Below are 14,588 nucleotides of genomic sequence, written 5' to 3' on the forward strand. Positions count from 1 at the left end.
AGGAAAACAAATGTGCCATTATATGGAAAGATGCGCTACTAGAAATGACTAATATCGAGCAGTTGAAATTCGACACCTCAGCGAGGACAAAGATGGAGCCGCTCTGTCTAAATTATTAGTGCGTATGCACCAAAAGAGTACTCTAACTCTTGTTGAGCGATATATATTAAATATATTTATTAAATAAACCATATGATGATCAAATGGCACATAGAATTTGTCTTATAAACATAATAGTGATATATGTGAGGAAACTAGTATGCAAATATACATATGAACATCTTTACACACTAGTTCGTCTTTGTCACTCACATACATAAACTTATAAACACTCGGGGCAGTTCAACATTCACAAACAATGTAGAAAACAATATATGAACAGACTGTTACTCACTTTATATGCACGCACACAACTTTAGCAAGGTATAAATCGCTACAGCACAAGCTAGCATCTGTCCGCTTTTCCGATTGATATGACTCAGCTCAGTGGGCGGGACCGCTGATCTGCACGTCCTGTACGGAGTGCTGATTGGCTCGCTGGATGGATGCTGCGTGTGAGTCAACTTCAGTGTATTGCAAGGGGAACTAAGGCACGTGAATATAACCTGAGTGTGGCCTTTTTTACAGTAGGCCTCTTCAGACCAAGGCCTGTAGGACTAAGCCTGCAGGCCACGGCCTACAAACCAGCCATGTGCTCAACATCCAACATAGAAAAGATTGGCAACAACTTCAGACGAAATCCTCAAGATCTCTCCTCAACCTGCCGATCCGATGCTCCTCAGCCTAAAGGCATCTTGCAAGTATCGTACATTTTAACACTAAACAGCGATTTAGTATTGATTTGTAAGACTTACCTAAACTATTACTCAGAAACTGATGATTCCTTTCCAGATTGTCTTTGACTTTTTCCTATAGCTCTAGTAACAGTACCTCTTCCGGTTCAACTCTATCATTACTCATTCTGACCTACGTACAGTACAGTCCAAAAGTTTGGAAGCACTAAGATTTTTAATGTTTTTAAAAGAAGTTTCGTCTGCTCACCAAGGCTACATTTATTTAATTAAAAATACAGTAAAAACAGTAATATTGTGAAATATTATTACAATTTAAAATAACTGTTTTCTATTTGAATATATTTCACAAAGTAATTTATTCCTGTGATGGCAAAGCTGAAGTTTCAGCATCATTACTCCAGTCTTCAGTGTCACATGATCCTTCAGAAATCATTCTAATATGCTGATCTGCTGCTCAAGAAACATTTAATGTGTACAATTGTAGAAAATATTTGTGTACAATATTTTTTTCAGGATTATTTGATGAATAGAAAGTTCAAAAGAACAGTGTTTATCTGAAATCTAATCTTTTGTAACATTATAAATGTCTTTACTGCCACTTTTGATTGATTTAATGCATCCTTGCTGAATAAAAGTATTCATTTCTTTAATTTCTTTTCAAAAAAATAAAAATAAAAATTCTAACTGACCCCAAACTTTTGAACGGTAGTGTATAATGCTACAGAAGCTTTGTATTTCAGATAAATGCTGTTCTTTTGAACTTTCTATTCATCAAGGAATCCTGAAAAAAAAAGTACACAACTGTTTTCAACATTGAAAATAATCATAAATGTTTACTGAGCAGCAAATCAGCATATTAGAATGATTTCTGAAGGATCATGTGACACTGAAGACTGGAGTAACGATGCTGAAAATTCAGCTTTGCATCACAGGAATAAATTACTTTGTCAAATATATTTAAATAGTACACAGTTATTTTAAATTGTAATAATATTTCACAATATTACTGTTTTTTACTGTATTTTTAATTAAATAAATGTAGCCTTAGTGAGCAGACGAAACTTCTTTTAAAAACATTAAAAATCTTAGTGGTTCCAAACTTTTGGAATGTACTGTATGTGTGTGACCTTTGTGTATGTTATGTTATGTGTTTGTTAGTTTAGTTATGTGTTTGTGAGTTAGTTAATAAAGACTGTGCACAATACCTGTTTGGTTCTGACTCCGTCTGCTAATAAATTGCCTCTTAAGAGATTTAGATCCTGACCACATGCTCTAAGTAGCACGGTACAATAAGAATGTTATTTTTCGATAACCTAGAAATTAAAATTTCTTAGAATTAATAAACAATCAACTCTGAGTGTTCACTGGACAACAGGTTAATTGATTGTAATATTAAGCTTAATGTAGCTTTCCAGTTAATCTGATTAACAGATTTACATATTCATAATTAATTCATAATTAATAATCATTAATAATCAACTCAAGTTATTGAGTTATTAATATTTCCCCTTTGAGTTAATTCGCTACACCCACAATTCTGACTTAACTCGTAATTACATGTTAAAGTCAGAATTGCGAGATATACACTCACATTTCTAAGAAAAAAGTCAGAATTGCAAGTTTATATCATGCAATTCTGATTTTATAGTTTGCAGTTGTGTTTATATATCTCACAATTCTGAGGAAAAAATGTCAGAATTGCAAAAATAATTGTGAGAAAGTCAGAAATGCGTCTTTATAACACACAATTCTGACTTTATAACTCGCAATTGCAAGTTTAAAGCTCGAAATTCAGATGACACAAACTCTGGATCAACGTGCACATTCCAAATATTGCTATATATCCTAATTATTGGTAACATGTATTCATTACTTCCATTAGCTCATTGTTTATACCTTCAATTAATTTGCTAACAGTGACTGTAAATTAAATTGCCCAAATTATTTATATTGTTAGCTAACTGCATGATTATACAGTATGTACAATTCTGAAATGACATAATTTGGAAACATTCAAGTCTGATAACAGACTACTCTAAATTGTGCTGTTGACATGCACTCTCTGTAAAGCTGCTTTGAAACGATATGTATCGTGAAAAGCGGTATACAAATAAGTGTGAATTTAATTGAAATTCTGAGGGGAAAAAAGTCAGAATTGTGAGATTAAAAAGTCAGAATTACCTTTTTTTTCTTTTTTATTTAGTGGCGAAAACAAGCTTCCATATCATTTTGATGAACCAAATTTCTATTTAATCAATGTTTATTTGTTCCACTGATGCGTGAACTTCCCTAAATATTATTTGTAGCATGCCTACCATCCAATAATTGCAATAAGCTTTGTGCTTTGTTACTTCTGATATGAAACAAAATCTGCGCTTTTAAAGTCTGTCTTTTTATAACAAAATTCAAACAACTAATATTGTTTTGATGCTCTTTAATAAAGGGTGACAGATCGCTGTAGCACCTCAGTTCAATCGAAGGGGCAGCTCGGAGCGCACATAAACCGATCATCTCTTCCACTTTACTACTTGATACAGCACAAAATAAACATGAATGAACATCAGAAGGTATGTTGAAAGATACAGTACAGTTGACTGAAATGTATCATGTCTCATGTAATCACTCAATCAGTGTTTCTACTGTGGAAAGACGTCAATAAAACACCTTGTAAACAATGTCTTACCTCAGGAAAACCATTCAATGTCCATAAACTCATTTCATAGTCGTTATATATTTATGGTGTGTTCACACTTGGCAGGTTTGGTTCAATTAAAACGAACTCTGGTGCGATTGCTCTGTTCATAAGTGCGGTTCATAAGTGTGAACTCTGAACCCTGGTGTGCACCAAACAAGCGGACCAGGAAGGATGGGTCACGGTCTGCTTCCAAACAAACTCTGGTGCAGTTCGCCTGAAATATGAATGCAACATGGACCAAAGACATCTAAACAAACCAAAAACAGGATGTCACCAGATGCGACACTAAAAAGGACATAATGCTGAAGCATACCTTTTCTCGTCATAGGAGATAAGTTGCTAATACAGTTCTGTACAGGTTAGAGACATTGAAGCCAGGAAAGACAACCAGCTTGGAGACATCATATTTATCTTTTGGCTGGGGTTATTATTTGATCCTTGCAAAGAAAAGTTAACAAATCAATGGCAGTATAGTTCTATTTAAAACACACCTTAATCACACTTCTGAAAGGTAAAGCCCTTGCTCCTGTGGTCAGCTCAGCTAAAACAAAGCCCTCAAGTAAGAAAACTCTTAAAATATCCACACAATTATGGGGTTTCTTAACTTAAGAGATTTGTTGCTAACACTGGCCATAATAAGATACCACACTCTTACCATCATAGAGCATCGGGCCTGAGTTTTCCATTTCTGCCTCTTTTAACCAGCCAGGCGGGTAACCGAGCTCCCTTATGCGATAGATGAATGGAGGAAGGGTGTTTTGTGGTAATCCCAAGAGCATCAGTGAGGTCTTGACTACACAAAGACAACATAAACTGCATATCATCTGAGTTGACTTTCAGAAAAATGACATTTATATTTGGGGAAAAAAATATGGGTGGAAAGACAGAATGCATTTATATTATCAGTATAGGAGTCAATTGTAGGGTTGCCAAAAGTACCGACTTGGTGAAATTTTACAATTGTGACGATACCAGTATTTCCCCCTAGCATTTTGAGCAGATTCTTAAACACATCTGATTGGCCACTGTATTCACTCACTCAACAGATTTGTCTGTGATTGGCTACAATGATCAATGCTTCAAAACCATGTTGTAAATAGACATCTTTGCTCTTCATCGAGCGCTTACACAGATACACACGGGGGCATTTGAAATCCCTAATATAGGTGAAGAGTGTCAAAGATGTCTATTTACAACATGGTTTTGAAGCGTTGATCATTGTAGCCAATCACAGACATATCTGTTGAGCAAGTGAAGACAGTGGCTAATCAGAGGTGTTTAAGAATCCGCTTAACAGATACATTGTAGATGAGCCTGTATAATTCATACTTCCACTTCTTTTCTGGCTCAAACATATATGGCTGAATTAAACCAACATTTCCACTTGCCACTGTGTAGCGTTTGCTAAAGTTGACAGAGCGGATCAAGCAGTCCGAGCAGGTGTGTTTGAGTGGAGGCGGGGACTCATATTCGTGAGCCTATGTATACTAAATGAAACAAGGGTGTAGAGTTACATTCAAGCTATTTTAAGGCATGAAGATATTTTTTCACAGGAAAAAAATGTTTAAAGATTTAATTTTCCTAAAATTATTGTCTGCAGGGAAAGTGAGACTTATTTGTAAAAACAGAAAAAGGAAGAAAAAAAAGACACTTCATAAGATGGCTGACCTTATTATTCCCGGCTTGTACTTTGCAAATCGCTCCTCAGCTTCTTCTGCATGGTAGCGTTGGTTGCTCTGATTGCTGTTCTGTGAAACTCCTTTATTTTTTCATTGATACGAGCCATATCTTTGGGCTTAAACAGTAAAAATGAAAAGGTTTAAAAGGCTCGAAGTTTGAACATATAACTATGTTATAAATTATCTTGCGTCGATTTCAAAGCATAACTGTAAATATGAATATAGTACAGATATATTGTCAGTAATTAAAGAGAAAGACCTCCGGACAGTCTCGCAGTTGATGACCTTCAGAACAGCAGTTAAAACAGCATGGTTTAGGTCTGGAAAGACAACAAGCACACTTCAATTCCTCAACCAGAAAAGCAAATCAGACACATAAATACAGATGCCAATCTAAAACAATACTGATTTGCACACAAGCATCAGTCTTGCAATCCCATAAAAATATCAATATCCAAAAACTGCGATTGTAAACTCTTGCCATACCTTTTCTCCTTTATCTGCACCTCTTGGCCCTCGAGGACAATGATCTGGCCAAAGATCTGCTGGTATCTTGCTAGCTATAGAAAAATCATTCAAGATGTACATAGATGTGTAAAATAGAGTAAAAGAATTATAGATTATAAAAAGCACCGCAAGTATAAGCTGGCTATAAACTTTTAGGATACTTGGGATACTTCCCATCCCTCAGTCAGTTGGGGGTTTTCATTCAGCAGCGGCTGGCCAAGTTTATCAACACAGAAGTTGGCGAAGTATAAAACGCTCCCAGTTATCTACAAGTTTGATTTGTAGTGGTTTCAATAGTCTACTAATTGAATAAGAGTAATGTATGCGGTGTCACTGGTTTGTAGAACTCACACTCAGAGCATTTTTTATATGTTTGGAGTCACTGGAAGTCTTCGCTTTATAGCACTCCTCCATGACACAACAGTTGTGACCATACACAGAGAAAGATAATGGCCTTTCAGTGGTTAAAAGACTTTTCTGCCTTTAATACTGTCTTTAAGTGATAGTTCATCCAACAATTAAAATTCTGCGGTTAACTCCAAGTCTTGATTGACACGCTGATTCATAACGCTTCGAAGCTTCCTGATGCAGTGTTTTGAAATCGGCTCATCTCTATATAAGTCGTTATTTTGTTTTTTTGGTGCATCAAAAATATTCTCGTTGCTTTATAATATTAATATTGAACCACTGTACTCACATGAACTGATTTAAATATGTTTTTAGTACATTAATGGATCTTGAGAGAGGAAATTTCACTGCTGGCTATGGAGGCCTCACTGAGCCATTGGATTTCAACAAAAATATCTTAATTTGTGTTCCAAAGATCAACGAAGGTCTTACGGGTGTGGAACGGCATGAGGGTGAGTAATAAATGACAGAATTTTCATTTTTGGGTGAACTAACCCTTTAAACACATTTCATGTTTCCTCCAAACAATCAAGATGGGCACATGAAAGGTCAATCAACATCATTTATGCAGCAAACACACAAACACATTATCTCAGCTTGGAGATAATTACCTGTGTAATTTTGTCAAAATTACAGATATGTTGTGTAAGAATCTGCAAATATGGTGCATGCAGAATTTAACAGGTCACACAAACCTTTTAAAAACGTTTGTCCTCAGTTTAAGGAAAACCGTAAAATGTTCTGAATGATGACCTCTCAGTTTAGTGCTTTGAAAATCAACAATTACTAAACATTTAAAGGTGAATCAGTTTTAAGGGAAAGGGTTGATGTGCAATCTAAAAATCACAATGATTTGCATAATAATGTATTTAAAAATATATATAATATTATTGACCATTTTCTTAAATAAAGGTTAAAAGTGTTGAAATGTGATGTAGATTCTTTCTGAATCTGATTCTTTCTTCTTCTTCTTCTTCTTTTTTCAATATTTAAAGAGTATTGATGAGTTGATTTGCCCCTCCTCCTCACAACCTGTTTTAAAGTATGAGGTTATGATGCTATTTTTTACACAGGATTCTGCAGGATTCTGGAAATTGAGAATGTTTAAAACAGAGATCACAATTCAGCTGTGATTTTGAATAGACAACTAATCAAAATAATATGTAATATATTTACTAGAGCTTCTGACAAGATGTTAGTTGCTGCAGTTTATTTTAAAAAATATTTAATTTAAATGATTTTTTTTTTAAAACCGGTTTGAATAAATGATTCAATGACTCGCTCACAAAGACTTCACTTGTGTCAATCAGTGATTTTGAATGAATCTCTTAATGAATGATTCAATGATAATTATTTATTATTTGACAATTATGACAATTATTTATTTATTTTCAAAAGGTGATTATTTCGATCATTACTGTTGACATCAGTGTTAATATCTAAACGATAAACTTTTATTCAAGTACTTTGTGATAATTTGAAATACTATTATTAAACACCTTAACTAACACAATTATCTTTAAACAGTAAGTAAAACATGTTGAATGACTGTAAGTTAGTTATACATTTGTTTCCTTTTTGTCTATTTTACAGAAAAAATCTGTAAAATATTAATCAACATTTTATGTAAAATTACACATTTTTCTGTAAAAATACGGAAATTTGATGTAATACCATATAATTCCCTGTAAATTTAATAGTGGAAATTTAAATGACAGCAAATATCTGTAAAACAACAGGCATTTCATTGTATAATGACAAAATGGGAAAATTCTGTAAAAAAACACAGACAATTACCTGTAAAATGACATTTATTTTTAACAATGATAGCTTCCGCCAGACTGCCTTCCGTATTCAACTTACTTAAGAAAGTATAACATCACAGTTAAAAATGCATAAGCTACGTCTTATGATTTCCTTATTGAACTTACAAAAGTTACAAAAGTTTTTTTTTCATGAGTTGAATAGGGAAGGCTGTCTGGCCATGCTTCAAAACATACCTAACCAGCATATGCTGTTTTTTTGTCAACAGGGAAGTTAGATATTTTACCTTATATATTGTTAAATATGAATATTTTTCTTACACAAACACATTGCTTCGCTTCAGAAGGCCTTTATTATCCCCCGGAGCCATGTGGAGTAGCACGTCCTGATATTGCTGAGTTAGATGCGTTCCTGAGTCAACATATTTGTTGATCCTGGAACAACATTCTAGTCTGAAAATTTAGTCTTAACCCTATTCCTACCCCTAAACCTAACCCTACCCATAAGTTATCCCAAAAATTAGAGGGAAATGATAAATGAATAACACTGATGTAGAAGCACCAATTCATGATTTTAAGCCTAAACTTGACATAATCTGTAAACTTGTCCCTCAAATCTGATTGGTTGATTTGAATGTTGTTCCAGGATCAACAAAAATGTTGACCCAGGAACATGTTGAACTCAGCAATATCAGGTTATGCATGTGGAGTACGTTTATGATGGATGGTTGCACTTTCTTGAGCTTCAAACTCGTTGACCCAGTTCACTACCATTATAAGCCTTGGAAGCGTCAGGATTTTTATTAATATAACTCCTACTGTGTTCATTAGAAAGAAGAAAGTCATACACCTATGGCTTGAGGGTGAGTAAATCTTAGGGTAATTTTCATTTTAAAATGAGCTACTCATTTAAATTGTTTTCTTTTTCGACAGCCTGTATCACTCAGATGTATGTCAAGGAAGAAAAGATCTGTCGCTACTTCCGTTTAGATTTGATTTTGTTTGCAGACGAACTGGGGAAACCTATTTCAAAATGTCATCATTTTTGCAATATCTGGATGAAACAAAACTGAGGCAATTTTAAATACTTGCTAGCTATATAGAAAAGTTTATTACAAAACATAATTTATCTAGCAAAAATACACACATGGCCACACATCCTACAATATGTTGTGGACTTTCCATGTGGGATTCCATGTGGGCCTGCTTATATCAATCCACTTCATTAACTTTTGCTTTCCTTCTTGTCCACTTTAATCTTGAGCTGGTTGATTTTAGGCTCCAGGTCCTCAGTCTTTCGTGGTGCCTGGATACACAGTATCCCATCATGTGAGATAGACACCTGCACCAGCAACGGATCCACACCCATTGGCAAGATATATGTGCGGGTAAACTCACGGCTCACAAAGCCATGCTGGTCCATTCGCTGAGCATGACGCCCAGTCACCTCCAACAGGTTGTCCACAGTTCGCACACTGATTTCATCCGGTGTAAACTGGCACACGTCCAGCAAAACTCGATACCAGTCATCTTCACTGTCTACCTGAGAGAAGCCCCTCTCGAGCTGCTTGTTGATGCGGGGACGAATGTAATAACCATGGTACAGGACAGGGGCCAGCAGGTCCTTGGGACTCAGTGCTGAGAGGGTGAGAAGGGGAAAAAAAATCATAATCATGCTCTCACAATGCTTCCAATGACATGTAATTTGTCTCTCCACAATGTTGCATGACTCAACACAATCACAGCCAATCTGAACATGTTTAATGCCTATCCTGCGTTCCATTCAACTTGATATATTATAATTTCTACCCTTTCTGCTTGAAAAGTGCAAGTTGGACTTTCTTTGAAACAGAAAGGTTTATGATGTTACAAAAACATATACCTGTGGGTTGCTCTACAAAGATAAAGATGAGAGAAGAAGTATTTCAAATAGTCAAGTATCTTTAATAAAACAACAAAAGAATCACAGTAGTAGTGTGTATAAACACAAACAACACCAGACAGGAAAGAACTGAAGGGTTTATATACTCAAGATAATGAACTGAATACAAACAGGTGGGATCTAATTAATGAGTAACCAAGGTGACAAACTAGTGGCAGGAAACAGAAAACAAAGGAAAGCTAACTAGATAACTAAGGCAGGAAATATAGGAATACGAATACGATGAAAATGAAACTAAAACAGAGCATAACTGTGAAATCGGATGACACCGATGGTCCTGGAGGCTGAGCATCGTATGTTTGTGCCTTGGGCAGGGTGGCTTCTGCCCAAGGTGGAGCCAGAGGGACGAGGGAGCCTGGTGGAGCTGTTTAGGACGATGGTATCTGGTGGAGAAGAAGAAGGGAGGAGCCAATGTGGAGTTGACAGGTCGACAGACCGAGGTGGAGTGACAGGATCAGCGGCTGGAGGCAGAGCTGGGGGATCCACTTTCCTGGGTGAGGCTGGAGACCGGAAGACCTGAGGCTTATCCACACAATAGAATGGTGTTAGAGGAGAAGTCGAGGGACTGAAGGGAACTAGAAGATGTGGGGCTGACAGACTGGCTGAATCAGGATGTGGAGGTGGGAGAGTGAGGCTGGGTGGGATCAACAATGATGACATAGAGATGATATAGGGCGACAAAACAGACTTTATGCTGGGCAGTGTCAGCAGCCATGAAGACACAGAAGATTTAAAGCTAGGTGGGACCAGTGGCGATAATGCCCGCGAGAGCATCAAAGTGCCAGGAAGTCATTCATTTTCAATGCGAGTCGGCGGCAAGCTCCGGCGAGCAGCAGCACGGCACGTCTTAGACGGTGTCGAGGAGAGTTGAAGTCAGGTCAACTTTATGGTAATGAGCTATGACATGGTTCGGCAGCAACCAATCGGAATGTAGAGGTCCTCCACTTGAGAGGATTCCAGATAACGCAGTCGTGTACACTTTGGTTCTGACCAAACATTAGTTCCCAAACAAAATGGAGGAGAGGTGGATAATTGGCGGTCTGAATGCACAGTTCACCGTGGGATGGTGGCCAGAGTTTTCTCCACCAGTAATCCCACGATGACATTTTGTAGCTGGCTCACATACCTGATCAGACTCACAATGGGGCTCGGGCTCTGGGGCGATGGTTGGCTCTGTCCTCATAGTAGGCTCTGGCTTGTTCATTGTGGCAGGCAAATGCCCCCCGTCTGCAGTGGGCTCTGGCTTCATGTCCGTTCTTGAGGGTGATGGTTGGCTGGGATCTGGAATCAGCTCTGTGAGGTCCACTGGAGGATTTTGGGTGCAGGGTTGGGATGGGTATAGATGGTTTGGATTAAGCTTCCTCTTCAACAATCAGTGGACAACCAGCCACCCACAGCGTATAATCTATGTATTAGTCCCAACTAACCTGATGGCACTGTTCCAGAAAATGATTCACAAAATCCTCCAGTGGCCATCCTTTTTGAAATAAGGACCAGAGTTGTTCCTCTAGGTCAGGGGTAGGCAAGTTCGGTCCTAGAGAGCCGCTGTACTGCAGAGTTTAGCTCCAACCCTAAAAAAAAAAACCTTCAGCTGCCTATAGCCTTAGTAATCCTGAAGAGCTTGATTAGCTTGTTCAGGTGTGTTTGATTAAGGTTGGAGCTAAACTCAGCAGGACAGCGGCTCTCTAGGACCGAACTTGCCTACCCCTGCTCTAGGTGGATGGCATTTGTTGTATATTTGCAGTTTTGGAGGTATGGTGTTCTGTTAAGGGTTGCCCCACAAAGACGAAGATGAGAATAGTAGTATTTCAATTATTAAAGTGTCTTTAATAAAACAGCAGAAGAATCACAGTAACAGTGTGTATAAACACAAAGAACACTAGACAAAGAACTGAAGGGCTTATATACACAAGATAATGAATACAAACATATGGGATTTAATTAATGAGTAACAAAGGTGACAAACTAGTGCCGGGAGAATACAGACCAAAGGAAAACTAACTAGATAACTAATGCAGGCAAAATAGGAACTGAATACAATGAAAATGAAACCAAAACAGAGCATAACTGTGAGAGTGCCAAGTTCTTAAAAATGTACTCTATTATGTTTCATATACAGTAGTTTTGATTTTTTTAAATACTATTTTCAAGACCAGTTTAAATCATGTAAAAAATAACATTTTCCTTACACCTTGTAATGTACATCTTAATACTTTTTTATTTATAATATATTTTCAAGGTAAATGTTTCTTTTTTTGTACAAATACAAATTATTAAATCATAAATCATAATGAATGATTAAATCATAAATAAAAGTTCTGAGAGAGTTCCAGCTGCATGATATCAGATACAACCTGAACTAACCTTGCTTGTCATAAAAGGTGAATTTATCTTTGGTGGCAAAATACATTTAAAATAATTAAATAAAATAAAAAAGGTTTTAATAGGCCAACAGAAATTAAATACTCATCAAAGAAAAGGTGTATTCAAGTCACTCTGTGTATGAATTGCATATATGATGCATTTATAGTAGTAAATATGTAGGTAACTGGACAAAAAGTGAGCATCATATAATTTTTTTTGAAGCAATTTGCTACTGTTTAAGTACCTCAAGAACTGCATTAAAATAGTAAGATCTGCCTTCTAGATTAGAATTGTAAACAGTGTTCTAGAAGACACAGGAAATGTGCGTGTTGAGTCTATTTATATTTGTGATGCCAGCTACAGATCAAGACATGGTTCCACTTACAGTTTCTATTTTAATCCTATTACACGTGACATCTTTACGCAGTTCTGTTACAGCTTAACACTGAGTGGAGTCTTCACAGTTGATTTCCAAACCTGCTGCTGAATTGTTTAATAAGAAGATTAGTTCATAATTAGTCATGATGGGGACAACAGGTTATTTTGGTCATGTCATGTGTGGAATTCTAAATATAAGTTGTTGGTGAGGCATCATATTTCGTTGTAAGGTGAATACTGTCATAGTACAAGTGAACATAGATGTTCAATAACATAATTGGATATAGATTCATCCTTATTTCTGACAATCAAAATGTTTTGCTTATTATAGCTAATGTTAAAATCAAACATAGATCTACTGTATGAGAGCTGCGGAAGTTAAAAGTTATTTTAAAAACATTCAAAGCATACAAGCCTGTAATATCAGAATACAAGAAATGTACACACACACACACACACACACACACACACACACACACACACACACACACAGGATGTTTTGCCTTAAAATGAATTTATTTTACTTACTTAGAATGATTTTACTTACCCTCTGCAAAGTTCTGATCATAGATTCGAGGAGGAGTACACATCTCATAATCCATACTCATTGGATAAGCATGAGGAACGGTGCGGTCAGCCATTTTGATCTCTGTAGCAGGTTGCCAAGATAACTGGAGAATTTACCGGATTGACAGACTTCAGTTATACTAATTTTCACAGTGTGAAAGAAGCAGGAAGTATCGGAGAGGGGTGGAAAGAACAACAGGGGAATGGAGAAGAGAGACTGCGCACTTGAGACAGGAGGGTGATAAATGTTGCTACAAATAGCTTGTAGTAAACACTGTGGAGCTGCATAACCAACAATATATATATATATATATATATATATATATATATATATATATATATATATATATATATATATATATATATACACAAAAAAGGATATACACAAACACATGGTGAATAAATCAGCAGTCTAACAGTTGTAAGATCAGTTGTAAAAAAAAAAGAAAAGAAAATATTCTAAAGAACTTCATATAAGTTGAACTTTGCATGTCTTTGATTTCAGAACATGAGAACATGATTCCATCAAAGACCTCAACAATGGGTGAACATACAACTCTGTGGAAAGCCAACTCGGATTATGTAGAAAATTCACGCTCCCTTCAGTCTACCAGAATATGTTGATTTACTTTTATTAGCTGATTATTCCTACTGTTCATAAACAGCACATTTCTACATTGCTCTCCTCTCTGAGAAAACCTCAGCCTGAAATCTACATTGATCGATTGATGTTTTCAGACTGTGGAATAACTAGTGATCAGGTGTTTTCAATTTCATCCGAAATGAGTAGTGTTGGGGATAATGCATTACAAGTAACATGCATTATGTAAGATTACTTTTTTTATGTAACAAGTAAAGTAATGCATTACAAATAATGTGCATTATGTAAGATTACTTTTTGATGTAACGAGTAAAGTAACGCATTACAAGTAATGTGTATTACGTAATCAGATTACTTTTTGATGTAACGAGTAATGCATTATAATAATATGCATTATGCAAGATTCATTTTTGATGTAACAAGTAACGCATTACAAGTAATGTGCATTACATAATCAGATTACTTTTTTGATGTAACAAGTAATGCATTACAAGTAACATGCATTATGTAAGATTACTTTTTTGATGTAACAAGTAATGCATTACAAGTAATGTGTATTACGTAATCAGATTACTTTTGATGTAAAGATTAATGCATTACAAGTAATATTATGCAAGATTAATTTGTGATGTAACAAGTAACGTGTTTCAAGTAATGTGCATTACGTAATCAGATTACTTTTTTGATGTAACGAGTAAAGTAATGCATTACAAGTAACATGCATTATGTTAGATTACTTCTTTTGATGTAATGAGTACCGCATTACAAGTAATGTGCATTACATAATAAGATTACTTTTTTGATGTAACGAGTAATACATTACAAGTAATGTGTATTACGTAATCAGATTACTTTTTGATGTAACGAGTAATGCATTATATTCCGGAGCA

General features: G+C 35.9%; 1 protein-coding gene and 1 long non-coding RNA gene across 2 annotated transcripts; both read right to left on the bottom strand.

The window, feature by feature from the left end:
* Nucleotides 1-4,599: 4,599 nt before the first annotated feature.
* LOC125266155 lies at nucleotides 4,600-6,326 on the bottom strand. The gene is made up of 4 exons (XR_007184454.1): nucleotides 5,837-6,326; nucleotides 5,655-5,720; nucleotides 5,428-5,488; nucleotides 4,600-5,284 (listed from the first exon to the last, which is right to left on the bottom strand). It is a non-coding gene; the product is annotated as an uncharacterized LOC125266155 (long non-coding RNA).
* Nucleotides 6,327-8,924: 2,598 nt separating this feature from the next.
* On the bottom strand, nucleotides 8,925-13,323 carry hspb2 (heat shock protein, alpha-crystallin-related, b2). The gene is made up of 2 exons (XM_048190015.1): nucleotides 13,078-13,323; nucleotides 8,925-9,484 (listed from the first exon to the last, which is right to left on the bottom strand). Exons 1-2 carry the CDS (start codon nucleotides 13,169-13,171, stop codon nucleotides 9,072-9,074), a joined length of 507 nt encoding a protein of 168 aa, XP_048045972.1. The 5' UTR covers nucleotides 13,172-13,323; the 3' UTR covers nucleotides 8,925-9,071.
* Nucleotides 13,324-14,588: the final 1,265 nt, after the last annotated feature.

The sequence above is a fragment of the Megalobrama amblycephala genome, linkage group LG4, assembly GCF_018812025.1.
Source record: "Megalobrama amblycephala isolate DHTTF-2021 linkage group LG4, ASM1881202v1, whole genome shotgun sequence".
In the NCBI taxonomy this organism is placed as follows: Eukaryota; Metazoa; Chordata; class Actinopteri; order Cypriniformes; family Xenocyprididae; genus Megalobrama; species Megalobrama amblycephala.